The 25,853-nt window shown below is 61.5% G+C and overlaps 15 protein-coding genes across 17 annotated transcripts; 7 read left to right on the forward strand and 8 right to left on the reverse strand.

Moving 5' to 3' along the window:
- The first annotated feature begins 6 nt into the window (after positions 1-6).
- SDRG_06744 (hypothetical protein) lies at positions 7-2,994 on the forward strand. Its single transcript, XM_008612544.1, has one exon. It carries the CDS (start codon positions 84-86, stop codon positions 2,943-2,945), a length of 2,862 nt encoding a protein of 953 aa, XP_008610766.1. The 5' UTR covers positions 7-83; the 3' UTR covers positions 2,946-2,994.
- A 525-nt stretch (positions 2,995-3,519) lies between these two features.
- On the forward strand, positions 3,520-4,942 carry SDRG_06745. 2 transcript variants are annotated; one of them, XM_008612545.1, is made up of 5 exons: positions 3,520-3,690; positions 3,738-4,000; positions 4,052-4,366; positions 4,410-4,512; positions 4,562-4,942. In XM_008612545.1, exons 1-5 carry the CDS (start codon positions 3,552-3,554, stop codon positions 4,882-4,884), a joined length of 1,143 nt encoding a protein of 380 aa, XP_008610767.1. In that variant the 5' UTR covers positions 3,520-3,551; the 3' UTR covers positions 4,885-4,942. The 2 variants fall into 2 exon arrangements, with proteins under 2 accessions (XP_008610767.1, XP_008610768.1); XM_008612546.1 differs by having other exon boundaries at positions 4,565-4,942.
- An 11-nt stretch (positions 4,943-4,953) lies between these two features.
- On the reverse strand, positions 4,954-5,463 carry SDRG_06746 (hypothetical protein; the record flags this gene model as incomplete). Its single annotated transcript, XM_008612547.1, has 1 exon — positions 4,954-5,463. The coding sequence occupies one exon, from the start codon at positions 5,461-5,463 to the stop codon at positions 4,954-4,956; it is 510 nt and encodes a 169-aa protein (XP_008610769.1).
- A 1,358-nt stretch (positions 5,464-6,821) lies between these two features.
- On the forward strand, positions 6,822-10,293 carry SDRG_06747 (the record flags this gene model as incomplete). Of its 2 annotated transcripts, XM_008612549.1 has the most annotated exons (8): positions 6,822-7,167; positions 7,210-7,403; positions 7,453-7,483; positions 7,532-8,913; positions 8,957-9,380; positions 9,426-9,484; positions 9,530-9,754; positions 9,795-10,293. In XM_008612549.1, the coding sequence occupies 8 exons, from the start codon at positions 6,822-6,824 to the stop codon at positions 10,218-10,220; spliced, it is 3,087 nt and encodes a 1,028-aa protein (XP_008610771.1). In that variant the 3' UTR covers positions 10,221-10,293. The 2 variants fall into 2 exon arrangements, with proteins under 2 accessions (XP_008610771.1, XP_008610770.1); XM_008612548.1 differs by having other exon boundaries at positions 9,426-9,754.
- A 2-nt stretch (positions 10,294-10,295) lies between these two features.
- SDRG_06748 (hypothetical protein) lies at positions 10,296-11,464 on the reverse strand (the record flags this gene model as incomplete). Its single annotated transcript, XM_008612550.1, has 4 exons — positions 10,296-10,871; positions 10,917-10,996; positions 11,037-11,100; positions 11,150-11,464. 4 exons carry the CDS (start codon positions 11,462-11,464, stop codon positions 10,296-10,298), a joined length of 1,035 nt encoding a protein of 344 aa, XP_008610772.1.
- A 59-nt stretch (positions 11,465-11,523) lies between these two features.
- SDRG_06749 (hypothetical protein) lies at positions 11,524-13,439 on the reverse strand (the record flags this gene model as incomplete). The annotated part of the gene is made up of 10 exons (XM_008612551.1): positions 11,524-11,568; positions 11,612-11,701; positions 11,745-11,910; positions 11,953-12,034; positions 12,076-12,252; positions 12,299-12,399; positions 12,439-12,518; positions 12,575-12,652; positions 12,699-12,938; positions 12,987-13,439. The coding sequence occupies 10 exons, from the start codon at positions 13,437-13,439 to the stop codon at positions 11,524-11,526; spliced, it is 1,512 nt and encodes a 503-aa protein (XP_008610773.1).
- A 268-nt stretch (positions 13,440-13,707) lies between these two features.
- SDRG_06750 (ubiquitin-conjugating enzyme E2 4) lies at positions 13,708-14,819 on the reverse strand. Its single transcript, XM_008612552.1, has one exon. The coding sequence runs from the start codon at positions 14,356-14,358 to the stop codon at positions 13,915-13,917; it is 444 nt and encodes a 147-aa protein (XP_008610774.1). The 5' UTR covers positions 14,359-14,819; the 3' UTR covers positions 13,708-13,914.
- A 131-nt stretch (positions 14,820-14,950) lies between these two features.
- SDRG_06751 (hypothetical protein) lies at positions 14,951-16,246 on the forward strand (the record flags this gene model as incomplete). The annotated part of the gene is made up of 1 exon (XM_008612553.1): positions 14,951-16,246. One exon carries the CDS (start codon positions 14,951-14,953, stop codon positions 16,244-16,246), a length of 1,296 nt encoding a protein of 431 aa, XP_008610775.1.
- A 106-nt stretch (positions 16,247-16,352) lies between these two features.
- SDRG_06752 (hypothetical protein) lies at positions 16,353-17,291 on the forward strand (the record flags this gene model as incomplete). The annotated part of the gene is made up of 4 exons (XM_008612554.1): positions 16,353-16,459; positions 16,503-16,623; positions 16,675-17,076; positions 17,124-17,291. 4 exons carry the CDS (start codon positions 16,353-16,355, stop codon positions 17,289-17,291), a joined length of 798 nt encoding a protein of 265 aa, XP_008610776.1.
- A 21-nt stretch (positions 17,292-17,312) lies between these two features.
- SDRG_06753 (urease accessory protein) lies at positions 17,313-18,368 on the reverse strand (the record flags this gene model as incomplete). The annotated part of the gene is made up of 4 exons (XM_008612555.1): positions 17,313-17,489; positions 17,540-17,863; positions 17,908-17,968; positions 18,016-18,368. 4 exons carry the CDS (start codon positions 18,366-18,368, stop codon positions 17,313-17,315), a joined length of 915 nt encoding a protein of 304 aa, XP_008610777.1.
- Positions 18,369-18,705: 337 nt separating this feature from the next.
- On the reverse strand, positions 18,706-19,314 carry SDRG_06754 (hypothetical protein). Its single transcript, XM_008612556.1, has one exon. The coding sequence runs from the start codon at positions 19,218-19,220 to the stop codon at positions 18,804-18,806; it is 417 nt and encodes a 138-aa protein (XP_008610778.1). The 5' UTR covers positions 19,221-19,314; the 3' UTR covers positions 18,706-18,803.
- A 654-nt stretch (positions 19,315-19,968) lies between these two features.
- Positions 19,969-23,194, forward strand: SDRG_06755 (hypothetical protein; the record flags this gene model as incomplete). Its single annotated transcript, XM_008612557.1, has 12 exons — positions 19,969-20,407; positions 20,451-20,644; positions 20,693-20,764; positions 20,816-21,055; positions 21,102-21,395; positions 21,435-21,620; positions 21,660-21,803; positions 21,852-21,995; positions 22,041-22,199; positions 22,248-22,380; positions 22,433-22,608; positions 22,667-23,194. The coding sequence occupies 12 exons, from the start codon at positions 19,969-19,971 to the stop codon at positions 23,192-23,194; spliced, it is 2,709 nt and encodes a 902-aa protein (XP_008610779.1).
- A 13-nt stretch (positions 23,195-23,207) lies between these two features.
- Positions 23,208-23,562, reverse strand: SDRG_06756 (hypothetical protein). The gene has a single exon (XM_008612558.1). It carries the CDS (start codon positions 23,515-23,517, stop codon positions 23,248-23,250), a length of 270 nt encoding a protein of 89 aa, XP_008610780.1. The 5' UTR covers positions 23,518-23,562; the 3' UTR covers positions 23,208-23,247.
- Positions 23,563-23,889: 327 nt separating this feature from the next.
- On the forward strand, positions 23,890-24,358 carry SDRG_06757 (hypothetical protein; the record flags this gene model as incomplete). Its single annotated transcript, XM_008612559.1, has 2 exons — positions 23,890-24,267; positions 24,311-24,358. The coding sequence occupies 2 exons, from the start codon at positions 23,890-23,892 to the stop codon at positions 24,356-24,358; spliced, it is 426 nt and encodes a 141-aa protein (XP_008610781.1).
- Positions 24,359-24,376: 18 nt separating this feature from the next.
- On the reverse strand, positions 24,377-25,388 carry SDRG_06758 (hypothetical protein; the record flags this gene model as incomplete). Its single annotated transcript, XM_008612560.1, has 9 exons — positions 24,377-24,476; positions 24,524-24,585; positions 24,634-24,765; positions 24,819-24,857; positions 24,907-24,969; positions 25,020-25,082; positions 25,124-25,183; positions 25,238-25,302; positions 25,352-25,388. 9 exons carry the CDS (start codon positions 25,386-25,388, stop codon positions 24,377-24,379), a joined length of 621 nt encoding a protein of 206 aa, XP_008610782.1.
- Positions 25,389-25,853: the final 465 nt, after the last annotated feature.

A 25,853-nucleotide genomic window follows, 5' to 3' on the forward strand; every position in this document is an offset into this window, starting at 1 on the left:
GGCGCCCGCTGTCTTAGAACACGCAGCTGGGCCTTTTTTTTTACTTCTTGTCGTCAGAGCTAGAAAAGAAGCGTTGGGCAGATATGTCGTCGTCGTCGTCGTCCTTGTCGAAGCGCAGCGTGTCCATGTCGGAGCCGCCCGTGAACCGCCGCCAGCGCTCGCGGGACATGCGCTCGCTCGACGCGGCGGCGGCCGAGCTGCACTCGAACCAGGCGCCGAGCCCGGCCAAGATCGACTTTGAGTCGATCACGTTCTTCCTCTCGGTGAGCGACCTGAACCTCCAAGCGCCGGCGAGCGCCACCGACAGCCTTCTCCGCGGCGCCATGAGCTTCTTCCACAAGGCGCCGGCGCCGACGAAGACGGTCGTGCCCGAATCCTTGGTCCACATTGACCTGCAGAGCCGCCTCCGCGACACGATTCCGTTCCAGACGGAGAAGATCCGCAGCCGGAACCCCAACTTCTCGCTCGGCATCTCCGTGCCCATCACTGCACAGGAGGTCAAGGCACAGGTTCTCTGCTTCAGCATTGTCTTGACCGAGGAGGGCGGCGGCAAGACGGTGGCATATGCCGAGCTGCCCATGAAGGACCTCGTGCGCAAGTACCTGCACAACGCATCGAACCTGCATTTGCAGCTCAAGGTTCTCTCACACATCCACACGGCGCCGACACAAACGACGTCGGCCCGCGGCGCCAAGCCCGGCGGGTTCCTCACACTCAAGCTCGCCCGCGTCGCGCGGCAGGCGCACCCGCTCCTCACAACCCAAGACACGATGATGCGCAGCTACGCGTTCTACAACGGCGAGTACTCGACGCCGATGATGGCGACGGAAGAAGTCGCGGAAGTCGACCTCTACACAAAGGTGCCCAAGCTCTTCATGCACCACATGCTGCTCGAGTGGCGCACGCGGCTGAGCCAGTGGCAGCAGCACGAGATCCCGACCTCGGACCTCTTCCAGAGCAGCGACCCGGCCATCGACCGCGTCTTTCGCGAGATGGTCACGCTGCGCGCGCCGTCGTCGATGCTCTCGGAGGACTTTGTCGAGGACTACCTCGCCGAAGTCTCCAAGCAGGTCGACATGATCAAGGACATGGCGGTGCTGGCCGAGCTCCTCGAGGAGAACCACGTCATGTTCAAGCCGAGCTCGACCAAGGAGAAGGTCGAGAGCCTCGCGATGGTGACCAACCTCCACCTCTCGTACTTCAAGCTCTACTGCGGCGACCAGCCGTTCTTACGGCTGCGGTCGCAGTCGATGGATTTTTCCGGTGGCGACGCCTTCGACAAGCAGCGCACGTGGTCGGGCGACTTGGACTCGCGCATCTCGGTCGCGACCTTGCCGACACCGACGACGGCGGACAAGGGCAAGCACCGCCGCGCGTTCCGGTCCAACTCGATCGACCACAGCATCGCCGAGCAAGAGCCGGCGTTCGTGCCCCGCGAGCGCAGCGGGTCGATCGACTTTGAGACGCCGGAAGCCATCAAGGCGACGTTCGAGATCGACACGCTCGCGTCGATCCTCACGTGTGCGATCCCGTCGGCCGAGGCGCTCGACGTCGACTGCCACGGGCTCATGGATATGGAAGAGGCGCTCGTGGAGCTCGCTCTGCAGATCAAGTCGGCGCCCACCCAGCCCGCGACGCCCAACAAGCACCGGATACCGACGCCGGTCAAGAAGAGCGCGCAGCCGAGCCCGCGGCCGCCGCACCACCAGCACACGCCGCTGTCCAATCAAGACGACGACACGCGCTCGAGCTCGCACGGCTCGTCGTCCAACAGCACGGACGACGGGATGGAGACGCTGACGCGGTCGGCGCGGCGCATGAACACGTTTACTAACCTCGTGGGCGAAAAGGTCAAGCGCACCATGTCGTCGGCCAAGATTCGGTCCGACTCGATGGACTGGGTCATCAAGCAGACAACGGGCGTCAAGGCCATCGAGCCGCCCTCGATCGCGTCGCTGTGGCAGCAGTGGGAGATGCTCAAGCTCCGGTACCTCTTCCGGAAGAGCGTGTGCATTTCGCAGAGCCTCACGGTGCTCCTCACGGCGTTTCTGACCAAGCTCGAGACGGCCGACAGCGACGACATGGAGCAGCTCGTGCGCGTCGGCCTTCTCGTCGGCTGGGAGAGCCTCTGCTACCCGGCGGGGAAGGAGTACAAAATGCTCTCGGACGCCTTTGTCGCCATCAAGTTTCTCGAGCATTTTGAACTGACGATCGCGTGCGCGCCGGAGAAGCCGTTTAGCCTCTCGGTCGTACACGGCCGGTTCCGCGTTGCCGTCGGCGTGCCCGCGGCCCACTTTGCGTCGCTCGACCATCGGCTCCAGGGCGGCCACGTGATCAAGGTCTCGAGCGTCCTCTTCACGCAGGGCATCAACGAGATGCAGTCGCTGGCCACCATGGTCGGGTCCGCCGCCGGCCTCACGCTGCAAGCGCGCGTGAACCGCGAGAGCTTTCAGTCGCTGCAGCAGTACCACCGCGCGTTCCTCGAGATGCAAAAGGAGCTCAACGTGTCGATGCGCTTCCGGCTCAACAACGACACGATGCTCGACGCGCTCATGCCGCTCGTGGGCCGGAACGCGAGCAAGGTCAAGGCGCCGTCGCACACGTGGATGCTGCTAGAAGCTTCGGACATTACGCGGCGCCTCAACGGTGTGCGCGTCACGTGCTGCTCGACGGGCGCGGACCGCGCGGCCATGTCGGCGACGCTGGAGCAGGCGCGAATCCTCTACTCGAAGCGGTCGGCCAACACGAACGCGAGCAACGAAGACAACGAGCTGCTCAAAGCGCGCGCCAACACGATGCGCGAGTACGGCGTGCGGATCGCCGTCGCCATGAAGAACTCGGGTCGCTACGAGTACGCCTTCAACTCGATCCAGCGAAAGCTCCTCCCCGAGCTCTACCGACCGCCCGTCGCAACGATCCAGGACATGGCCTCGTCCCTCTTTTAAGACTTATATAAATCTAATACTATTGGGCATAAGACTCGTAGAAGATGCAGCGACTTGCAGCAGCAAACCCCGTTCGGGTGCAGTACCGGGACCAGTCTACACGGCAGGGCGGTGTAATGCTGCCACGTTGGGCACCGGGCTGGTCGCCGCAGCCGCGCCGGTACATGGACGCTGCTTGCACCAACGGCACGGTCATGAAGCTCAAGAATGCGCGCGCCAATTGCTTGATGTCATCGCCATCGGGCGTGTCTTCCATCCTGGCGGCCGTGTCAACGTTGGCGGTGCAGCTCGGCTCAACGAGCCAGCATCGACCGTCTTGCACTAAGAAACGCTAGAGCTATCATTGCATGCAGCACCTTCATTGTAGAAGAAGGCTACTTGTCCATGGACCTTGCAGCGCAGCGACTTCGCAGAGCTACGGTCATCGTCCACCACAGCATTACGGCCAGCGTCGTCCTTCCGCAGCGCAGCTGATCAACGATGCATCGTTTCCGGATGGTCGGATACGAGTCCTAGTTGCGTGCGATAGGCTGGCCGAAATTCATGGGATATGTCCTGTTTTTGTCGCTTATTTCGGGCAGCCGATGAAACCAGGACACTTGCGCGATGACCGACGTCGTGGTCACCGAGGAGCGCATCGGCGACGACCTGCGGTCCGTGCGCGACTTCGAGGTCGGGCTGCTACTCGGCCACGCAGGCAGCATGGACGTCATCGTCACCCATGTCCCGACGCCACCAGAAGACGGTAAGACGACGTCCTGCGTCAGCAACGGACGCACGCCATCGTCGTAGTGGCAGTGTCGAGGCTCGCCGAGTTGTCTGTCGACTGGATGTCTGCGCATGCGAAGTCCGTGCTCTGTATGCTTCCTGGTGGTATCGACTGCCTTGGGATGTACGTGGTCACGACCGAGGAGCCCCGCGCGCTGCTTGCGATGCTCTGTCGCTACATGTGCGCACTCCAGGCGATCGGTCGCGACATGGGCTCCTCGATGGACAGCTTGTACGTGCTATGCGTCTCGCCCAGTAGCTCCACCATATTGAGCAAGCGCTTCCAGGTGCAGGATGACGGCGGTCTCTGGTCCGAGGTCGCCTCATGCCTACGGTAGGCGCCGTCGTGGTTTGTCGAGGCCCGGCTCCAGTGGCAGCCGACCGAGAGTCTCTTGCGACGCTACGAAGCTACCATCCGCATCGACGTCAGTCTGCCAAGCCTCGCGCCGGCCGTCGTGCGTGCGTCCGTGGTGCCGCTGCTGGCGCACGCGATTCCTATCGCGGGTCGCGATCCCGGGCGCGTCCACTTTCTCGAGCGAGTGTCGACCAATGATCTATCAGCTGTCGCCGCAGCTACTCGGCCATCGACGTCACCTTGCCGTGCGTTGCACCTCGAAGGTTCTGTCACGTGCTGTGCGTATGCACTCGAGAGCGTATGACATGACGGGGATCGGCGGCTTCAATCTGCATGCGTAGGCGCTTCTGGGCGAGACGCTGCGACGCGACTTGGAGCGAACGATGGCGCGCCGCGCCGACCTCTTGGAGACGAAGGACGACGTCAGCAGCTGTCGTCGACGAGGTATTCTTGCGACGGCGCATCGCATGGACTGTGACATGATGCGTTTAAGCAGGTGACCACCCGCGCAACGTGGCAGTGGCTCGGCGCGCGCAATTTCGATGGCCGCGAAGTGGGTTCCTCACTGGCAACGTGCATCTCTTGACGGACGGCGATCTGTCGGACTGCGCCCATGCGATCGCGCAGCTCTTGACATCACCCACGCCCGTCGAGCTGCAATGGGTCGAGATGGAAGCCAGCCTCCTCGTGACCAACGATGCATCAATGACTACAACGCGCGTCAAAGCGTGGCATCATCCCTCGCTCTTTCCGGCGCTTCTTGCGGCCTGCGTCGCGACCCTCTTTGCATATTTGGCAAAGTCAACCCAAATGTAGTCAAACGCGTGTCGCGAATTCATTGAATGTCTGATAAATAAGGTGTTATAAGCGTAAATAAGGGGGCGTCTAGTAGAGGGCGGAGAAGGACCACTCGACGGCGCGCGCCGCGAGCTTCTCGGTGTGAAAGTCGCTGAACGTATGGGGGCCGTCAAACGACTCGGCGTAGTACATGTCGTTGTCGTCGTCAACCTCGGTCGACGCGTGCATGCTCATGGCCGGGGTCTCGGGAACATGGATACTAATTGGCTTAAACGACACAACGTGCTCTACGTCCGTCGGCGTCGTCTTGGGCTGCGTGCGCACTTCCGCAATGTAGTTGGCGTTCGCCTTGCAGTCGAGCGAGCAAAAGCCAGCGGCCGGGCTCAGGAACTTGAGGTAAATGTGCTTGCAGTTGGCGCACTTCTCGCGCTTGGTATCCCAGGACGCCGGTGGCGTGGCGAGGTCCTCGGACGCACTGCGCGGCCGCGTCTCGGAGAAGAGCATGTCGTCGTCGGCGTGCACCGTCTCGAGGCGGTCCGGACAACTCTGCGCCAGTCGCATGTTCTTCATCAGGCCGTGAAAGAGCGTTTGGATCATGACGATGGTGGCGGGTGAAGGAATGTTTGGAAATGAGCAAGACCAAGCGGCAACTACGGAAAGGCGCCCGCGGCAGATGGCAGCGCAAGCTCACCTCGCCAGCTGGTTTCCTCAGAACCAGCCGAGCGCTCGACGGTGCACACTGGGTGCGGCGATACTGAAACCAGCATGGCCCCTGCACCGCCTGGCAATGAGAAATTGAACTCGGCGATATCTACGGTACCCCTCTCTCGCGCCCGCTGATTGGCCAAAAGCCACTGAAATCATCCACGCGTGTCGCATGCGGACCGCGACTCAGCACGTAACGCACACTTGGTACGCGAATTTCTCCCCTTTTGATTCGTCGAAATGCCGACGTTGCCCTAAAATGCACGCTGGCGTGGCCACGTTGCAGCGATGGCACGTGCGATTCCCTTATCCAGTGTGCCAGGGCGCGAGGCCCGCATGGTGAAGACGACGTGCCAGACATAAAACGACCTGCAGTCTGCAGTCACCTCGCCACGCGGTCAAGCTGCATAGACGAACGACGTCTCGCGCTGTCACCGATCAGCATTCAACTGAGGGTCCCATGCAACGGCATAGCACCTTGCAAGCAGCGCCATCTTGGCGGCTGCAAATCGTATGCGCAAGGTGGGTTTACCTGGGTTTAGCGCGTCCGCGCCCCGCGACGGACCGGGGCGCGCTATACCAGCGTACTGTAAGCTTGGAAGATGATTGACGCGCGATCGACTGGCGACTTTCTTGACACTGGTTCGTCTGAAGCGCCGTTGTACGTACTGTAGGACCTATATCGCCTGGACGATCGTTTGAGCTGCAGGTATATTTAATTAATATACACTGCGTAGCTGCGCTGGGATGATGGGCAGGATGGCGTAGCCAAAGCCATCCATCCCAGCCCCCGCAGTAGTAGCTCGCTCGAAATTCGAACGAAAATGTGACGAGCTCTCGCGTGCGACAACACGTCGAATTCGCTCATGAAGAAGACGCGCCTGTCGCCGCAGTTGCGAACCGAGTTGAAGGCGGCAGTGCCAACGCGTGGGCTTCTACTGCATGTAAGTGCAGGTGGATGCTACTCATGCAGGTCTCGGGAAGAAAGTACCGGTAGTACGCGTCGCCTGGTTCTGGCAGCGGGAGGATTCCGATGCAAATAGACGCTGCTCCACCGACTCAGCTCCTTGGTTCAGGCTTCCACGACGCAGCTTCGACCTCTTGCGCCACAGCTTTGCGCCATGCCATTCTGGTCCAAGCTGCCAAGCTTGACGCTATCGTCGATTGGATAAAAAATCAACATTTTGCCCAATCAAAAGGAGGGTGAGATATCGCCAACTTCGCTCGCCGGTTCAGGCAGACGGTCGACCATGCGCATGCCCTCGTCGAGCAAGATCAACACCCACTCGCGCATGCACATGCAGACGCACACGAAGGAGTTCGTCTCGATATCGTCTCTCTCGGATGCTGCTGTTGCCCTGCGCGTGCTCTGCGAGGCTCACGCGCTCGGCCTCGAGAAGGATGAGCCCGACATTGTGCGGCGGACCCTCAAGACCGTCGCCTACGTCTCGGGCAAGTTGCAGCACCGCATGGGCACGCTCAAGAAGGGCGCAGGCGACGTCGGCGTGCCCCGCGTCGGCGCGACGCCCGACACGACGTCGGCCAAGTGCGCCAAGTGCGCCAGGAGCTGGAACGCCTTCCAGCGCGGCCATAACTGTACGCATTGACAACGAGGCGTGGCCTCATTGTGCGTCGTAGGCCAAGCGTGTGGCCACCTCTTTTGCGGACGATGCTTGACGCCAACGCAGCTGCCGCGCAGCTTTGGTTTCGAGTCGCCGGCCAAGACGTGCGACCTCTGCCGGACGTGGCTCGCTGAGTTTATGAATGCCAAGTACGAAGAGGCCCACTTGAGCTCGAAGAAGGAGGTGCGCACAGTGCATGACGCTCCCGAGGTAAGCCCCGTCGTCGCCTGTATGTCGATGTGCCATGGAATTCCTATAGACGCTCGCGCCAGCGGACCACTCGCCCCACGGTTCTGCTGCACCTCGGTACAATCATCGTTCATGATGCTATGGTGTAGCGTTTGTCGAATTGCTCAACAGCGCGCTCGAGAAAGGGCTCTCGCCGAGCCTCCGTGCACGCCTCCAAGAGGTCTTTGATATGTACGGAGCGACGCCGCACGCCAAGACCAAGGCCATGTCCGAGCTCAAGACAGCGATGTCGTGTCTCCTCGCCGACGTGCCCGAGGACGAAGACGACGACGAGGACGACGACGACGACGACGAGACTGCTGTCTCGGACGCGACGAACGCGTCAGTCGCCACCAAGAGCCTTGTCCCGACCTTCCCCAAGGTTGCGCTGCAGACCGTGCTCAGCCTTATGGTTGCGCTCGAAGCTGTCGACTGGACGCTCGATGGTAAGGACGACGATGACGACGACAAGGGCCACGATGATCCCGACCAAGCTGCGGCACGCGCGCGGCTCTCGTCAGCGGACCATCGGCTCTCGACCGACCCTTCGGTGGCGCTTCTTCGGCGCGAGACGCCGATGCTCGAGTACCAAGAGAGCACGGTCGGCTCCAATGATGACGATGATCTCAAGTCGCCGGCGACGCCGCCGCTGCCGCCCGCGATGGTCGAGTATTTCATCGTCAACCGCACCGAGACGAGTCCGCTCTTTGCGTCGTCGGCCAAGAAGGACGATCGGTGCCGCATCGAAGTGTTTACGTACCAAGGCATGATCCGCGTCAAGTCCATCTTCAACATGAACCGCCGGTTCACCTTCCGCATCTCGGACATGCAGCTCGTGCAGTTGGAGAAGGAGTATTTGCGCTGGACGTTCCCGTACCGGTCCGAGCTCGTGCTGCAGTTCCAGAACGAAGCCGCAAAGCACCACTTTTGCAAGCTCATTCAAGCCTACTTGACGACGCTCGACCCGAGCACGAAGCTCAAACGGACCTTGCCGCTCGTGCCCTTCCTCCGCGGCGAAGTCAAAATGCACAGCCAGCACTTCCCCGCTGCGTGTCTCACGACCCTCGGCGAGTTTGCGTGGCGCGGCCTCGTGCTCGTGACCAACTACCGCGTGCTCGTCGTGCCCTTTGAGATCGCGCCGCTCGTCGAGATCCCGCTCTTTTCGATCGTCTCGGTCTCACGCGAGTCGAGCTTTGGGTACCGGTCTCCGTTCTTATTGCTGACGTCCAAAGACGTCCGGACGCTCCGATTGGACGTGACGCCCGATGACCGGCTCCTGACGCTGCTCCACCTCATCACCAAGTTGAGCGAGTCGACGCAAAAGCTGCAGAGTGGCGAGCCGACAAGGGACTCGGTGCTCAGCCTCCAAGTGCCGCACTTTAGCTTTGCGTACACGATGACGTCGGTGACGCCCGAGACGAACGGGTGGAAGTTTGCCGATATCCTCACCGAGTACGGGCGCCAAGGCTTGGACACGAACCCGCTGCTCCAGGTGCCCGTTTTGCATCCAGTGAGAGGTCTCAACGATCTGCTAGGTGGTCGAGAATGGCGACGGCGCCGTCTGCGACTCGTACCCGCCCCACCTGCTCTTCCCTGCGTCCCTCTCGATGGGCGACGTGCTTGCGGCCGTCAACTTTCGCGCAAAGAACCGCGTCCCGCTCATCACGTGGCAGCACCCGCGCAACCACAGCGTGCTCACACGGTCGAGCCAGCCGCTGCTCGGACGGCTCCTCACGAGCCAGAGCTGCGGCATCGACGAGGGCTTGATTGCATTCTACAAGAAGCTCTCGACCAAGTCGAGCTCGTCCTTGTACATCTTTGACGCGCGCAAGGTCAAGGCCGCCAAGGGCAACCGACTCATGGGGAAGGGCGGCGTCGAAGCCTCCGGGCAGTACACGGGCGCGATCATCAACCACCTCAACATCGCCAACATGTACAAGATGCAAACCTCGTACCTTGGTACGCCCTCGACCCTTCATTACACGCCTAATGCTGTCGGCGTAGCGCTCATGAAGCTCTGCCTCTCGCCCGAGCACGACAAGAGCTGGTGGTCTGCCCTCGAGGTGCGCGCCGTCTTGCCCGTGGATGTAGCGTTGACATGGGAGCAGGCGACGCGGTGGTTTGAGCACTTGCACCTCGTGCTCGACGGCGCCGTCAAGATCGCGCGCGTCCTCGAGTTTGAAGGCGCGAGCGTCCTCGTGCACTGCAGCGACGGCTGGGACCGCACGTGCCAGCTCGTATCGCTCGCGCAAATCATGCTCGACCCATATTTCCGGACGCTCGACGGCTTTGCGACGCTGGTCGAGAAGGACTGGCTCGCCTTTGGGCACAAGGTACAGCCTCTCGTTGGCCTTTCTCACTGAGGAAGCTTAGTTTATGGAGCGACTGGGCGGGAACCGATCGAAGGACCCGACGCGCGCCAAGGTGTCGCCGATCTTCCTGCAGTTTCTCGACGCCGTGTACCAGCTCACGACGCAGTTTCCGACGTCGTTCGAGTTTGACGAGCGGTACCTTCTCCATGTCGCCAACGCGCTCACGTCCGGCTTGTACGGCACGTTCCTCTACGACAACGTGCTGCAGCGGGCGACGGCGCGCGTCTGCGACAAGACGATCTCGGTCTGGACGCCGCAGCTCGTGTCGCCGCAGCTGTTTCGAAATGCCAACTACGAGGCGCGGCCCGACCCGCTCTGGCCGTGGCCCGGCCACCAAGCGCTCAAGCTCTGGACGGGCTACTACTTTCAGCACCATGAAGTGCACGCACACAACCACATTGACGAAGAAGAGCGGCAAAAGGCCTAGTCGACGCTGTCTTTGTTTGATACTCTCTTGATACTCTCTTGATATATATATATATATATATATATTCTGTCGACGTTAGCACGAGGTGTCGATGAGGATCGTGCCGGGGCCGCTCGAGCCGCAGAGCTTGCTCCCGTGCTTCTCGGTGATGACGCCCGAGACGTCGCGGTTGGCGCCGAGGCCCTCGACGCGCTTCCCAATGTCGTACTTGCTCACGTCGCTGCTCGCGAGCTCGACAAAGCGCGGCGGCGCCTCGGGCCGCAGGTCGTACTCGGGGTCGAGCGACAGCTTCTCCATGACCTCGCGCGCCGCCTCCTCCGTCTCGGTCACAAACGAGGGGGGCGTCTCGCGGTAAAAGATGTACTCTTTCTTGGGCGTGCTGCCCTCGTCGCCCAGCGTCACGCGCTTTGCGTCGCGAAGGCCCTTGAGCTGCAGCACGGGCGCGGCGCTCCGAGGCGTCGCCGTCGTCGGCGCCGGTTGCTCCTCCACGTCGTCAAAGCCAAAACTCTGGAGGTCTGCAAGGCGCGGCTTGGGCGTACACCCGGGCACGCCGAGGTCCAGCGTCTCGGGCGCAGCTCCACCGACGTCGAGCGGTGTCTCGGGTGTCACAATCGAGAGCACCTTCTTCTTCTTGACGGGTGTCTTGGCCTTCTACGCACAGGCTACCATGGAGTGCGTGCGGATAGCTCCGCGGACCTTTTTCGTGGGCGCAAGGACGAGGCCGTGCTCGGCCTGGTTCCACGACATGACGAATGCTTCGAGCCGCGTCGGGGCACCTGCACAAGCTGTGGACCAAGCCCATTCCAGAGCGTCTACCAGCAGTTGTCACGCCCAAGTCGCCATCGGTTGCCGCGTGGGACGGCGCCTGTTGCGGCGATGGCTACACATATCTCGCATCGTCAGAACGTAGGCCATGGCGTGGGCCATACCCGCTCGAGCTCAAACGCGTCCAGCGCGGACTGGATGTTGTGCACGCGGAAGAACTCGCGGATGAGGTCGTGGATGTACCCTGCATCGCCGTCGTTCTCCTGCGACGTCTCGACCACCGGCGTCGCGAGCGCCGATGGCCGCGCATCGTCCGTCTTGACGGTCGCGCGTGGCTCGTTCGCATTGCCATTGTCGTCGTCGTCGTCGTCCAGGACAAGCTCCATCGAGATTGCCTTCTTGGAGCGGCGACTCGTCTCCTGGTGGAAGCTGTCATGGAGCGGAGCGTCGTCGTCGGTCCACGCTCCTCGCGACCCCATGCCTCCCGGAATTCTGCAATAATATTGAAACGGTTTCCAATATATATATATATTGGGTCTTAGGGGTGGGGCAAGAGCGCGCAAAGGGCTGCTTGGACGCGCGCCTGCGACAGGCGATGAGTGACGACGCGTGCATCGACGTCGTACCTGGTGCAGACCCGACGGCAGTCCGACTTGGGTCGAGAAGAGCACGTCAAAGCACTGCAGCATGTAGGGCACCCACTCGTCCTGGAGCACCTGGCGTAAAAGTGAGGACGAGGAGGACGCTTGCATATCGTACCTGCGTGAGCTTGAGCAGCTGCATGTCGAGGCAGCGGGGGTCGTCCGAGTGCGCGGGTGCCACGCCAATCGTCGCGCAAAACGTCGTGAGGACGTCGGCGACGCGCTCGAGCGTCGCCTGGAGCTGCGTCGAGAAGCGGAAGCGGAGGGCGTTGAGCGTGCAGAGCCTACATGGCGTTGGTGTCTCCGAGATGCTAGACGATCGAAACCGGAGGTCGTTGAACGAAGAGAGCATGCCATTCGTGAGCTGCGCGAGGATCGGGAAGGCCATGAGCGCGTGCGGCGGGCCATCTGCGACGCAGGTGACGACCGGTTACGGCAGCGATGTGCACCTTGGGACGCCGACATGGCGAGCTGGCGGAACGAGGCGAGCATGATGGGTGTCGCGCTGTACGCAGCTTTGGGCTGCACGTGCGCGTGGAGCGCGGCCTGGAAGTCCGAGACCGCTGCATTCCACTGGGCCGAGATGCGCTCCAGAATGTGGTGCTCAAAGGCCACGAGCACGAGCGCTACTCGTGTGTATGAGAAGCTTGGTCCAGCGCAATGAGAACGTACAGGAAAAGTCGACTTGAACGCGACCGAGCGAGCCGGCGAAGAAGAGCATTTGCTCGAGCACCGACGCGATCGACCCAAAGTCGTCGATCTTGGGCAAGAGCCTACGCGAGGGTTAGGTCTGCACGACGACTTGTATGTACGCGTCGACGACGAGCATGAGGTCGACGACGAGCCGGACGGCCCAGTTGCACAAGGGCGTGTCCGTCTTCTCCAGCACTTGCTACATCGAGCAGCACATGACGTTTCCGTTGTACAGTAGAGGCCGCGACGACGGACCTGGTGTCCAAAGATCGCCGTGTACTGCGTAATCAGGTCAAACCACCCCGTGCGCTTGGCGTCAATGAGCTGCATGAGCTACGCACAGGTCATAGCATCGGCGATCTCGTCCGTCTCGGCGTACGTGGTGGTAGGGATCGGACGTCGCGAGGCCCTGCGTCGTGTGGGCGAGCCACTTGCTGCGGCAGTCGAGGAACTCGTGCTTCAAGGCCTCTTCGTAGCCGCTCGGAACGGGCGACCACATCGCATCGGCGCGCCGGAGGTACGCGACCAGGTGGAGGCATTTGGCCAGCGGAAGGTCCTGCTGCAGCGTCTCGATGATCTTGGACCGAAGCGTCGTCGTCGCGTCTTGCACCTCGCGCAGCTAGCACACAAAATGCAGCGATATGGACTTCAAGAGTATGCGACGTACGAGGCTGCGCAAGATGACGTGCGACGTTGGCTTGGCGGCTTCGTCGGCCAGAAGCGTCTTTGCAAACTGGATCGCATCGAGCGCTTCCTCCAGCAAGTCGCTGGAGATACAGGCCTCGACGAGCTCGGGGATCTCGAGAAGCTCCATGAGCTGCGTGTGGTGGGCAAGGATGTATTGGATCTCCGTGTTGGTCTTGGCGGCCTCGTGGACGGTCGTGTCGAGTGCGCTGCAGGCGGCGAGAAGCTGCGGCAGAGCGGCCTCGACAGCGTTGACGTTGCCTGCGATCGTCTGGAGCTCGGCCGTCACGACCTGCGAGCACTGCTGGCTCTGCACAAAGACGTGGTAGTTCTTGAGCGCTAGCCGCGAGAGGCGCTCGCCGACGTCGTCCATCTGCCGCGCCAGCCGCCATGGCTTGCCGAGGAGCTCGTCTTGGCTCGACTGCCCGAGGAGCATCGCGCAGTCCGGATACGAAATAACACGTGGCTGTGTTATAACCCAAAAATTCGGAACATGCGTCTAACACGTCAAAGGCAACTTGAGCAGTATCCTCGGCCTTTTGTCGACGCCACTTCGATCTGGGAAGGTGCGCGGTCGGACGAAGGTGAGGGCGACCGGTCCATGGCATGGCGCAGGTGAGGAGATCGACGACTCAACCGGAATGGAAAGGCCAGCGCAGGGCTGTTGGCGCCTGTTTAACGCCTTTCTACGTACGTTATACTCTGGCGACGCATGTGCGGTCAGGGCAGCGCGGTGCGCAGCGCGCGTGTCGCTGGACGTGGCAGGCGCACGTGGCACGGGGCAAAGATACAAAACCATTTCCATGTTGCTGGAGTTCAAAGCACTCCCATTAACATCGTCGTTAGACCATACAGGCCGTCAAGCACGGCGCAATGGCAGCGGTTGCATCTCCAGGTGTAGCAGCGCAGGATTACATGGCGTACTTGGCCGTCCACTCCCGTGCCGTGCCATCGTGGCGGGCGCGGTCGGTTCTATAAATCTGCGCAATCTCGGGCACGAGCGGGTCGTCGGGGTTAGCGTCCGTGAGCAGCGAGCAAATCGAGAGGAGGACCTTCGAGATCGTGAGCGCGGGGCTCCACTGGTCCTTGAGGATGTCTAAGCAGATGCCACCGTTGGCGTTGATGTTGCAGTGGTAGATGCGCGTCGTGAAGTTGACTTTCGGCGGCTTGAACGGGTAATCTGCCGGGAAGTGGATGTTGAGGAAGTAGACGCCACCCGCGTACGGCGAGTCTTCCGGGCCCATGATGGTCGCCTGCCAGTGGAAGAGGTCGTCGCCGACGGGGCCGGCCGAGCAGTTGGCCGGCGGGTCCTTCCCGAGGTCCTGCAGTTCCTTGTTGATACGCTTCAGAGCCATCTCTCGCCCAGTGACTAAAACGGAAAATAACCAACGGGGGGCACAGGCCACCGACTAAGTGCGCCGGAACACGCACCTCACCGGACATCCGGATAAGCCAGCAACGCGTTTGTATGTCGAAGGGCTATCCGGTTACGATTCTAGAACCATCGAACGCGACCAACGGCCCGGCGCGAGGTTAATTTTACCCAATCGCGAAAGGCGCGAGATGGGACTGGGACTGCGAGGAAGGTCCATCGCGGATCAGCGGTCGACCGTCAGCAGTCATGCCATGATGCATCGATGCATCGACCATGGCGCTGGGGCTTGCATGCGGACGAGGATGACGCGATGGAGTGTTCCGCACTGCCACTTGGCGGGCATGTGAGCAACCGCGCGTGCTTGTGAAAGTGGCCGACACAGCGCGTGAGTGCAACCAGCGGCCGGGTGGCAGGTTCCACAGCGCGGGAGGAGTGGTAGAGGCGACCGAGGCTTTTTATAACCTCAAGGACATGCGGAGCGTGTCACACCGTGGATAGCCAGACACGGGGCATGTAACGTGGGCGGGATCGTCGCGCGCAGCCCATTTCTCCAATTCGACTGCTCGTGCCTCATGCGCGCAGTACCTCAAGTCCTCGCCGTCCTGGCGCTTCTCGCCGCGTCCTCGTCTGGCCAGCTCGTCTCGTGCACGGCCAAGGTGTGCGTCGCCAACAGCGTCGAGCGCACAGACGAATTTTGCCTCCGAGCGTGCAACACGGACGACGCCGCGAACGACTGCAAAATGTTCTGCACCTGCGGCAGCACGTCGCCGGGCTACATGTGCGCCAACGTCTGCCGCAAGGCCAAGACCTCGGACGAGTGCGGCACCCCCGTGTTCCAAAAGTGCCAGGCCGATGCGTTGGCGTGCGACCGGTCGCCAGTGACGTCGCCGGCGCCGACGACTGCTGCCGCCTCGACGCCGGCTCCTACATCGGCCCCGACAACCGCGCCGACGAATGCGCCTACGACCGCACCGACGACCGCGCCGGCGACGCCGAGTCCTTCGACTGCAGGGCCTTCTCCGTCGCCGTCGCCGAGCACGGCGGCTCCGACTACCACGCCAACGAACGTTCCGACGACGAACGCTCCGACGACGAACGCTCCGACGACGACGCAAAGTAGCACCACGTCGCCGGCGCCCACCACAGGTGGCTCGTCGACCCCGGCTCCGACCGCTTCGACGCCTGCGCCGACGACAAAGGTCTCGGCGTCGCCGACCCCGTCTGCCAACGGAACGGCTGTTCCTGGCCCATCCTCTACACCTACGACACCGGCCGTGACGTCGAAAAACGAGTCGACGCCGGCCACGACGGCACCGGTCAACAACGGTACGGTGCTTCCTACAACGACGGCTGCCCCCACGACGTCGACCCCGAATGCGCCGTCGGGCAAGTGCTCCATGATCAGTGTCGTTGCCGACGCGACCTATTGCATTGATGGTCCCGTGTGCGGTGGCGAGCATGGCGGGTGCCCGAAGAAGGGCGACGTGGCCACTGCCCACTGCCTCAAGGGCCTCGACAGCTACGTGAGCGCCGACAAGTGCATCGCGCCGATGGACGCGACGTGCGAGATGATCGCGCCCCACGTCCGCGGCTGCGTCTTTGACAAGAAGAAGGCGGCGGCCGAAGCCAACGCGAATGCGTCGTGCATCCCCGTGGGCGTCTCGGGCGACGCCACGTACTGCGTGCCGGGGCCCATCTGCGGCGGCAATGGTAGCAATTGCCCCAAGAAGGGCGACAAGGCGGCGAGCGACTGCGTCGCGGGGATCCCGAGCTTCCACAGCGCCGGCTCGTGCGTCGCGCCAGCGGACGCGGTGTGCCAAATGGTTGCGCGCGGCGTCAACGGCTGCGTCTTCCCTTCGCAGTCGTAAGCACTGGACGCGTTGAGTCGGCGGATCTAAGCGATGTGTATAAAGCTGAAGTGTAAAAAGTGTGTTTTGAGTGTATCGAGCGCGTTGCTATGAATAGCGTGGCAGGATGTTTCTAGAGAAGCTGCCGCTCGTACACGTCGAGACCGAGATGGACGCCAAGGCCGTCGTCCGCCGCATGCGCCTGCACCAGAAGGCGCCGGCGGCCCCAGAAAAGTACTCTCAACCTCCAAAGGCGTCGAAGCGAGTCCTACGCTAGGACCGAAATGGACGTCGCCGGCTTCAACGAGCTCGTCCAGGCCGCGAAGAGCGACCTTATGCAGCAAGAATCCGCGGCCAAGAACGAGCTCGAGTTCTACCGCGGCCTCCTCGACATCAAGGTTTGCCAAACACCGCGTGCTTATCGGAGCTTATTGCACCACACAACGTAGAAGCCACGGCCCGCGATCGACCTCTCGGGAGGCGCGTCAAGTTTCAAGTTGCCCAGTCTCAAACCGCCGCCCAAGCAGCCACCAACCAACCAAGAACGCCCAACGTCGTCGTCGTCGACAACGTCCAGCAATGGGCGAGGGTCCGCTCCGCGAAAGCTCGCCACCGAGGGCCCCAAGGCGACGCTTGCCGCCATCAAGCCCAAGCCCTCGACGCTGAAAGGACCTCTCGCAATGAAACCTCCACAAGCGCGTCTGCCTCGACCCAGTGACGAGCCAAAGGCCTCAGCCAAGGGAGCGTCGCACAAGCCAACGCCCGTTCCGGCGGCAGGACCTGCGAAGCGCCCACAACCCAAAACCTCTGCGGTAGCGCCTCCGCCCAAGCCCAACAACACCCCCATCGCAGTAGCCCTTGTGCCTATATCCCTACATTGACGAGCAATGCTGCGTAGACCACCAAGAAGGTCGTTGGACGGAGCAAGAAGGAGGTGTCGACGATGGACTGCCTCGCGACCTTTGACGACGCCGAGCCCGAGGTCGACAGCGCGCCCGTCTACAGCGATTTCGACAGCAACAACAATGGCTACGGCTCGGACGACGACAATATTCTCATGCTGTAGAAACCTCTCAATGCGAAATGCTCACCGCGTACTGCGTTCGTACGCGTCGACAACGTGGTCGACAATCTCTTGGACGGCCACGCCCGCGTTCACCTGCGCAAAGACCGTGGGGCCCGCGCCGCGCATGAGCTTGGCGTCGCGCGCCATGACATCGAGGCTTGCGCCCACATGCGGCGCGAGATCAATCTTGTTGATGATCTACAAGAAGCATGCATGAGAGCACGGCGGCATGCAGAGATGTCCGTTACGAGGAGATCGGCCTGCGTGATGCCGGGGCCGCCCTTGCGGGGCACCTTGTCACCACCGGCCACGTCGATCACGTAGATGATGTAGTCGGCGAGCTCGCGACTAAAGTTGGCCGCAAGGTTGTCGCCGCCCGACTCGACGAGCACGAGCTGGAGCTGAAAGAGGTCAGTGAGCTCTTCGCAGGCTTGGAGGTTGGCCGAAATGTCCTCGCGGATCGCCGCATGGGGGCAGCCACCTGTCTCGACGGCCCGGATGCGCTCCTCCGGCAACGCCTTGTGCTTGACGAGGAACTCGCCGTCCTCTTTGGTGAAGATGTCGTTCGTCACCTACATCGATGCAGCCGTGACGCACCATGAGAGAATGAGCCCACCGCTGCGATCTGGAGCCGGTCGCGAAGGGCTTCGCAGAGCGCAAGCATGAGCGCCGTCTTTCTACGCGGCAAAGATGAACGGTGCGCGAGGTAGAGGAGAGCTCGTACCCGCTGCCAACGGGCCCGCCAATGCCGACGGTGAACGCGCGTTCGTTGTAGTCGCGCTCGATGAGTTGTTCGCGGTGCTCAAAGACGCCAGCATGCTCGAGGTGCTCGTGCGTGTGGCCATGGTCCATGAGCTGCTGGTACTCGCTTGGCGTCGGGTCGCGGCCATACCGCTTCTTGAAGCGTTCGACCGTCTCGGACACCACGAGATCGTCATGCCCATGGTCATGGTGGTGGTCGTGGTCATGGTGGTGGTCATGGTGGTGGTCGTGGTCGTGGCCGTGGTCATGGTGGTGGTCATGGTCATGGTGGTGGCCGTGATCGTGGTGGTGGTCAGCGGGGGCGTGGCTGGACATCGCTCTGTACTTTGGACGAAGATCGGCTTTGACGAAGATCTGACAGTTGGCAAGGCAAGCCAGCTGGCAAGTCGCGCAAATCTGGTTCGACTTGATGACTAAACGACTAAATCGGGTCGACTAATCAATCGACTAAAATATCCGAAACTGATTCGGCAAAGTTCAAGGCGAGTCCAGTTCGGGCTCATCATCCACATCGGCTGCTTGGGAAGGCGACGTATGTCTCTCCACCTGGTCTGCCCGCTCTTCTCTACCTCGGTACACGGGCACGGCCTCCTGACGCCTGTCCATCACGCCCATCCATGCGGGCAAGATGCGGCTTCTGCAAGGTGGAGGCTACGGACTTACGACGGTCGAATTGAATATATAATCTTAATTTGTAAATTCGTTCCTGGTAATCTACGGGTGGTCCTAACTCTATATAGTACGGGTCGTCTAGTTGATGCGTGCAACCTTCATAGGCACGACAAGCGGGTTCTCTTCCTCCAGCTTGCGCTTCGCCTGGCGCCGAAAGTCGAATGAGCAGCTGTGTTCCTCGGCGTACCGGTGACGCGTGCAAAACGTGTAGCCGCAGCGGCACGTGATCGCCGAGAGGCCAATCTTGGCTTTGCACGACCAGCACTTGCGCTTGTTCGTCTGTTCCACCTTGGTCGGCTTCTCGGGCTCCTGCGGCGTCTCGGTCTTGAGCGCCGTGGCCGCTTCGAGCGGGGTCAAGTCGACGGCCTTCACCACCGGCTTGGGCGCTTCCGGCGTCAGGGCGTGGCATCGCTCCAGGGCAGGGCCGACGGGCGCGGGCTCGGCGGCCGGCGTCGAGGACGAGCTCGTCGGGAGGATGCCAGAGGAGTTCTGCATGAGCGACGGATCAAAAGCGGAAATGAAAATGGCCCGGTCGTGGCCGGAAAACGCCCAGCTGGCGTTTGTATGGGCGGCTGTATACGGAGTGCGCTAAATTTAATTGCGTTTTATTTGAAGTCGGCCGGGTGTGAGCAACAAAGAAAACCCCGGGAGCGGCGCGCGAATAATAATACGCTGCGCTTCATACAAACACGAGGTGCATTAAATGCCGGCGGCCGACGAGGATCGGCGGATTCTGAACCGATGTGCGATAAAAAAATTAAAAAGTTGAACGTCCGAATTGTAATAAAATACGCGACGCGTTCCAAGGCGCCGGGAGTTTTCTGCGCAGAAGCCGATGGAACCTTTATTATTATTATCCTTTATATTGTGTCGTTTGGAAGAGCACGTTTTATTAATTGGATCCAAGGCCGCCGTATTTTATTAAAAAGCCAGTGAGCAACTAGTATTGTCGCACACCACAAGAACATCACCGTAATATTAATATTATTGATAAAATGATACTTATCAATTGTATTCTTTTTGGACCGTCGTGCATAAGAAACGTGCACCCAATCGACGGCCCTGCTATTCTGCCCTTAAATGAGGCTTCCTTTAGGCTCCATTTCGGTCTTTCGCGTCGAAAGAGAAGCGGCGGCTCATGCGACTTCGAATTCGAAGTGCGTGGACAGGCCACCGGAACCTTCCCGGACCCCTCTTCGATACTTGCTTCGAATCGAATTTCGAAGACAATTAGCAATCAGCAATGTCTTTGCGCCGCTGGGCACGGCCGATGGCCCGACTCGGACGGACCCGCGCCGTTGCACCCCGACGCATGCGGCAGTTCTCGTCCTTCCAGAGAGATATCGATGACCAGCGAAGAGGCCCGACGCGCTACTGGCTCCGCATGGCGCTGCTAGGGCTCATAGTGGGCTCGTCCGGGGCGCTCCTGGGCTCGGACGACCGCCAGCGCGCGGCCCGCGCAGTGCTTTCGCTCGGACGCATCTTGGCAGAAATCGCATACGATCAGGGAGATCACAGTAGCGAAGATGCAAAAGAGGCAGCGTCGGCGGAGGATCGCATCGCGTCCATTTTGGCGACGATGGCCCAAGAGCAGACGTTCCGGCAGGCACTCGTAGCGCACGGCGGCGTCCAAGTGCTGCTAAAGGCGCTGCCGCACGCAAATGACCTCGTTCTTCGCAATCGTACGCCACATGCGCTCTACTCGTCGCCTCATGCGTTGTGCAGGCATCCTAGCTGCGATTGCCTCGGTCGCCACGACGCCAGGCACCGACGCCGCACTGGCCGACCTCGAGACCACGTCGCACCTCTTACTGCATCTCCCTGCCGCCGACATTCCTCTGCTCGACCGGCTCAAGATCGATATGGCGCTCAAGCATGCGTACGATGCGCCCAGCCGTGCCGCCATTTCGGTGCCCACCGTACGTTGCTTTTGCACTTCTCGGAATCTCATGTACCGACGGCGGTAGGACGTTGTGCCCACCGTACATCGCCTGGCGTCGGCCGCCATGCTGGCCAAAGCCACTGGCGATGAGCGCAAGGTGAAGCATGTCGATTTCTCTTTCGAACGGGTGCCGACCGTCGTCGTGTAGTTTGCGCTTCAGTCGCTCACGTCGCTCTTGCTGGCTGCAGAGAGCCAGAGTGCGTCGGCTGCGCTCGACACGGCGCTGCGCACGCTCCTGAGCAACGCGCAGCTGCTCGCAACACTGCGCCAGCTCTCTGTGACGCCGTCGCCGCTCCAAGGTCCCGCCGCGACCCTCCTTGTGGCGCTTTACCGCCTTAGCGGCCTCTGCGGCATCTCGTTGCAAGCGCCATCGACGTGGCACGCGCAGGTGCGCCCATCTTGAACTCGTAGGCCAGACGACGCGACGGATGTAGTTTGTCTCGTGGGCGTACGCGGACGCGCCGGCCGTGCACGTCGCGGCCGCCGAAGCCTGGCACCTCATCGCCAAGCAGTCGCCCGACGTGCTCCTGTCGTCCAAGGCCGCGCAGGACGCGCTTTTGCAGCTCGCGCGCGCCACGTTTACGCCGTCGAGCCGTACGCCGAGCGTTCAGATGCACATTTGCGCGATTCTCTCGGCGCTCGGCGACCGCTTCACGGACGGTTTTGACACGACGATGGCGACGCCCATGTCGCGCGTGTTTCGCGACGCCGACGTCCCGGACGCTGCCGTACGTCCTGCGGATAGCACTCCAGCTCATGCGCCGTAGGAGCTGGACGCGACGCCGGTCTTTGGCTGGGTCGACGTGCTCACACAGTGGTCCTTCCACGGCACGTCAGCGGTCCGTCACCACGCGATCCAGAGTCTCTCGCACCTCGCGCTGCGTCAAGACGCGTCGCACCGTGTGTTGCAGGCGTGGATGCTCGGACTTCTCCGCGAGCTCTTTGCGGCGCCCGTACGACGCTCGTCCGCGTATTCGACTGACGTACGATAGGACATGGTGGCCGAGGAGCGCCGTGCCGTCCACGAAGTCGAAGTGCTCGCCAACATGACGTCCGAGACAACGCCGGGGCACGTCAACGTGTCATACAATGACGAAGTGCTTGAGGCGGGCATGGCGGCGATGGCGATTCTCGCGGTGCGTCCGTCGACCGCCGTCGTTCGTGTCGGAAACCGTTGCGCGTAGGAAAAGCACGCGCCCGACTTCATCTGGAAGGGCGGCGTCGACCTTCTCTCGCTCGTGGCGGTGACGTCGCCGCCCGCGATCAAGGCGCAGTGCGCGCGTATCTTGGCCAACCTCGCCACGTACCCTTGGCAGCCACAGGACTTGGTACGTCGTCTGCACGCGCTGGGCAACTCATGGCAGCTGCTATAGGAGCGCGACGTTCAGCGTATCCTCGTCCAGGAAGCCACGGGCGGCTCGCTCTTCTTTGACGAGATCTGCCACTGGCGCGACGAGCCCAACGTCAACATTCGTTCGAGCTACTACCGCGCCGCGACGAACCTCGCGGCGCTCCAAGCCTCCTCCGCTTCGGTATCCGAGTCCAAGCATCATGGAGCGAGATGGGCACGCCTTGCGTAGGAAGAGGATGATTCACCGCCGACCGTGTACCGTGAAGGGATTCACCCGATCGTCGCGCAGTCGTCGGCGTCGTCGACAACCATGCCGCCCGTCGACGTTGTGTTTGTCCACGGCCTGCGCGGCCATCCGTTCGGTGCGCCCGATCTCAGATCTGATGGACCTTGGTGCGATGAAGTTGCGTGTAGGTACGTGGCGCTCGGACATGGCGTCCACCGACATGGTCAACAGCCCAATCTGGCCCGAAGCGCTGCTGGCACCGGACCTCTCGCCCGACTCTCGCCTCGTAACCTTGGGCTACGAGGCGGGCATGGTGACGTGGAGCTCGCCGTGGCCGTCACTGACGCTGCCACAGCGTGCGCAGGTAGACCTCCGTGTTGTACGATAGGAGGAGGAGCATTCGATCTTGTGTGGCGTGGTAGATCATGCTGGAGGCGCTGGAAGCGGCGCGCATCGGTCGCGCGGACGGGCCGCCCGTGATTTTTGTGACGCACTCGATGGGCGGGCTACTCGTGAAGGAGATGCTCGTGCTTGCCAAGGCACAGGAGCGGTCGCTTGCGTCGCGCACGGCGGGCGTTGTCTTCATGGCGGTGCCCCACTTTGGCGCCAATGTGAGCTCCAATGTCAACGCGCGGGCGATCCGCGCGCTCATCCAGGCCCACCCGGCGACCAAAGATCTCTCGGCGAACGCGCCCCACTTGCTCGCGCTGCACAAGGCATACCAGGCGCTTCAGATCCCATCACTAAGCTTGGGCGAAGGCCAGCCCGCGCCGCTCGCGCTCGGCGTGCGGTCGATGGTCGTCTTGCCCGACTCGGCCAACCCAGGAGGCCCGCTGGATGCGTTTCACCTCCTCTCGAGCACGGACCACATGGACATTTGCAAGCCGCAGACCGTCGACGACCCGCGCTATCGGCTCGTGATTGACTTCCTGCGCGCATGCGTCGCATAACCCGAGAGACGCATGGTCTTGGCACTGGTATAGTAGTTACGCAGACATACCGCTTAGTTCTTCTGGAAACCCTGGAGGCGCTGCGACGAGTTCTGGAAAGCGTACAGGAAGCCGGCGATCGTGCCGAGGACGCCCGTGACGACCATGGACGGGCCGCGGACCGGCTTGCCGAGCGCGTAGCCGGCGCCGCACGAGATGGCCGACGCCGCCGAGATCGTGACGTAGTCGGAGAAGTTGAAGTTGTCGGTCGTATCGCCGAAGTTCGGGTACTTCATCGTGACGGGGAAGCGCGGAGCGCGGGGGTCGATGGGCGCCGAGGACATGGTCGTCGTGGGGTAGAAGCTCTGGACTGCGCCAAAAGAGTGGCTGGAATAAAACTCCTCATAATATATATCCTGTCATAATACATACTTCGAACCACCTGCCACATTTACTGCGACTAATTTCGGCATTTCGCTGCCTGGTCGCCAGGGCATCGCGCACAAACGACACACGAGATGCTCGTATGCATCAATGCACAAATGTATATTAGTACCTAAGCGTACGAGGCATGCCAGCTGGGTGAAGACCGCCGAGCCATAGTCAGCGCCATGACTGGGCCATTAAACGCCGGCGGTCTTAGTTTCGGCATTATCGTTGAGGCTGCCGATTTTAATATATGAAATCGGCAGACGCCGAATAGCCCGACGACCACGATGCTGAGCGACCTCTTCAGCGGCGAGCGCAAGACGCCCAAGCCGTTCGTGGACCCGCGCCTGCCGCAGTTCCCAGTCATTGATGCTAACCCGCCGCTGCACAAGATCCTCCAGGCCACGCGGCCCGACGACGGACTCAGCTTCGCCTTTATCGTCGCTAGCATGTTCCTCGCAGGCCACAAGGTCCCCGACAAGAGCGTCTCTGCGCTCTTCCGTAAGCGCACGGCCTTTGGCGCCGCATTCGCCGGTGCGCTCGGCGGCTTTGCTGTCGTGTGCCAGATGGGTCAGGCGCGGCTGCAAGGCTTTGCACGCAACGAGGTTGAGATCGCCAAGTTTGGCCTCGCGACGCCGAGCCCTGCTGCGCCCGAGGAGACCGCCGTTCATGCATAGTCATCGAATATGCAACATGAGTAGACTGTAGAGCACTGAAGAAGACATCATGCAAACCATTTCTGTGTTATCGTGGTAGGAAGGTCGCGCCGAGGTTCTAGAACGGCCACTCACCTGCGGTGGGCGGGCCGCGGTTGGCACGGGGGGCGCTCGGGCCCGACGATGCAGACATCGCGCCACCTTCGTATTCGATCGTCCTAACACGCGACGCGTTAGCTTTTCTACCGCAAGAGGTACGACGTACGGCTCTGCCTCCAGCACCGCGTGGAAGCCATAGAGGTACGGGACCGAATACTGGAGAAGCTCCTGTTGGCCTTAGCATGAGCAACCTCTGGTCAGCGGTCAGTGGTGTACCTTGAGCACGCGCGTCTCGCCAGCATCAAGGGCCACGGCCGTGCGCGCTTGGTCGCTCGAGAAGGCAAAGACCGTCTTGTGGTGCTCGGGCTGGTACTCGATCGAGAAGGACTTGCGCAAGCCCTCGTTCGCCTGCGCCACGTCGCCCTCGTCAAGGGCAAAAAGGGCAGAGGACGTTGATATACCTGCGGGTCGTTCATGTTGGGCGAATGCACGAGCGTGATCTAATGTACAGTCCATACATTGGCCCATGCTCGCTCGAGAGGTGACAACCTTTTGCTTCGAGTCGAGCGTGTTGAGGATAGCACCAATCTCGCGGGGCGAGACCGAAAACAGCTACAAGAGGCAGATGAGCCTTCGCGCGTCCATCGCAATCGACGACGAACGAGCTTGTCCTGGTAGTTGTAGCCTTGCTGCGTCGCCTTGCACCAGCTCAGCATGAGCGAGCCCTATGCGCTGCTGAGCCGATGCTGCATGGACCGAGGCATACCCCGCGCTTGAGCTTGAGGTACTTGCCCGTGTGCGTGTAGACCGCGGCGAGCGGTGCCACCTATATGCGCCGCAGGAGGTGACGACCAAGATCGGCATGCGGAATCCGGCGTACTTGGAAGAGGGCGTCGCTGCCGTAGCTGGAAAACTGAGGAAACACGCGGGGCGCGGCGCCCCGAGCTGATAGCATACACCTGAGACCACTGCACACGGCGTCTACGGAGCTTACTGGAGAAGGCGCGGACGGCTTGGCGGTGCATCATCATCTTGGCTCCTCGGACAAGACCTGGACCAGCAATGACACCGCCCAACGGTATCCGGAGACTCGTACGGATAATCAGAGGCCACGGTCTACTCCGGATACCTCTCTATTATCCGGCAATAGTGTGTGTTGGGAACATAGCACGCGCGCACTTCAAAAAAGTGTACGTCGCACGAAACGGCCAGATGACGTGACTTGGCTGTTTGGCTCGACGCGGTCAGGTCAGGCAACCTCGATCGAGCTCCTGCGTCTGAGCTTCGCGACGCAGTGGAGATTGACCACACGCAGAGGCTATAGCTAGAGGCTGTGCTTTTGCGCAGCACGTATCCGCCGCAGTTAGCTGTGCTTGAAGCACTCGGCCCAAGACGCGAAGGTCCACGTATATCCACAGCACGTCGCCGCATCTGCGATCTTTGGCTTCTCGTGCAGCTTTTTTCGCGCTGGCTAGCGTGACGATCTCTGGTTGGCG

The sequence above is a fragment of the Saprolegnia diclina genome, assembly GCF_000281045.1.
Source record: "Saprolegnia diclina VS20 unplaced genomic scaffold supercont1.18, whole genome shotgun sequence".
In the NCBI taxonomy this organism is placed as follows: Eukaryota; Oomycota; class Saprolegniomycetes; order Saprolegniales; family Saprolegniaceae; genus Saprolegnia; species Saprolegnia diclina.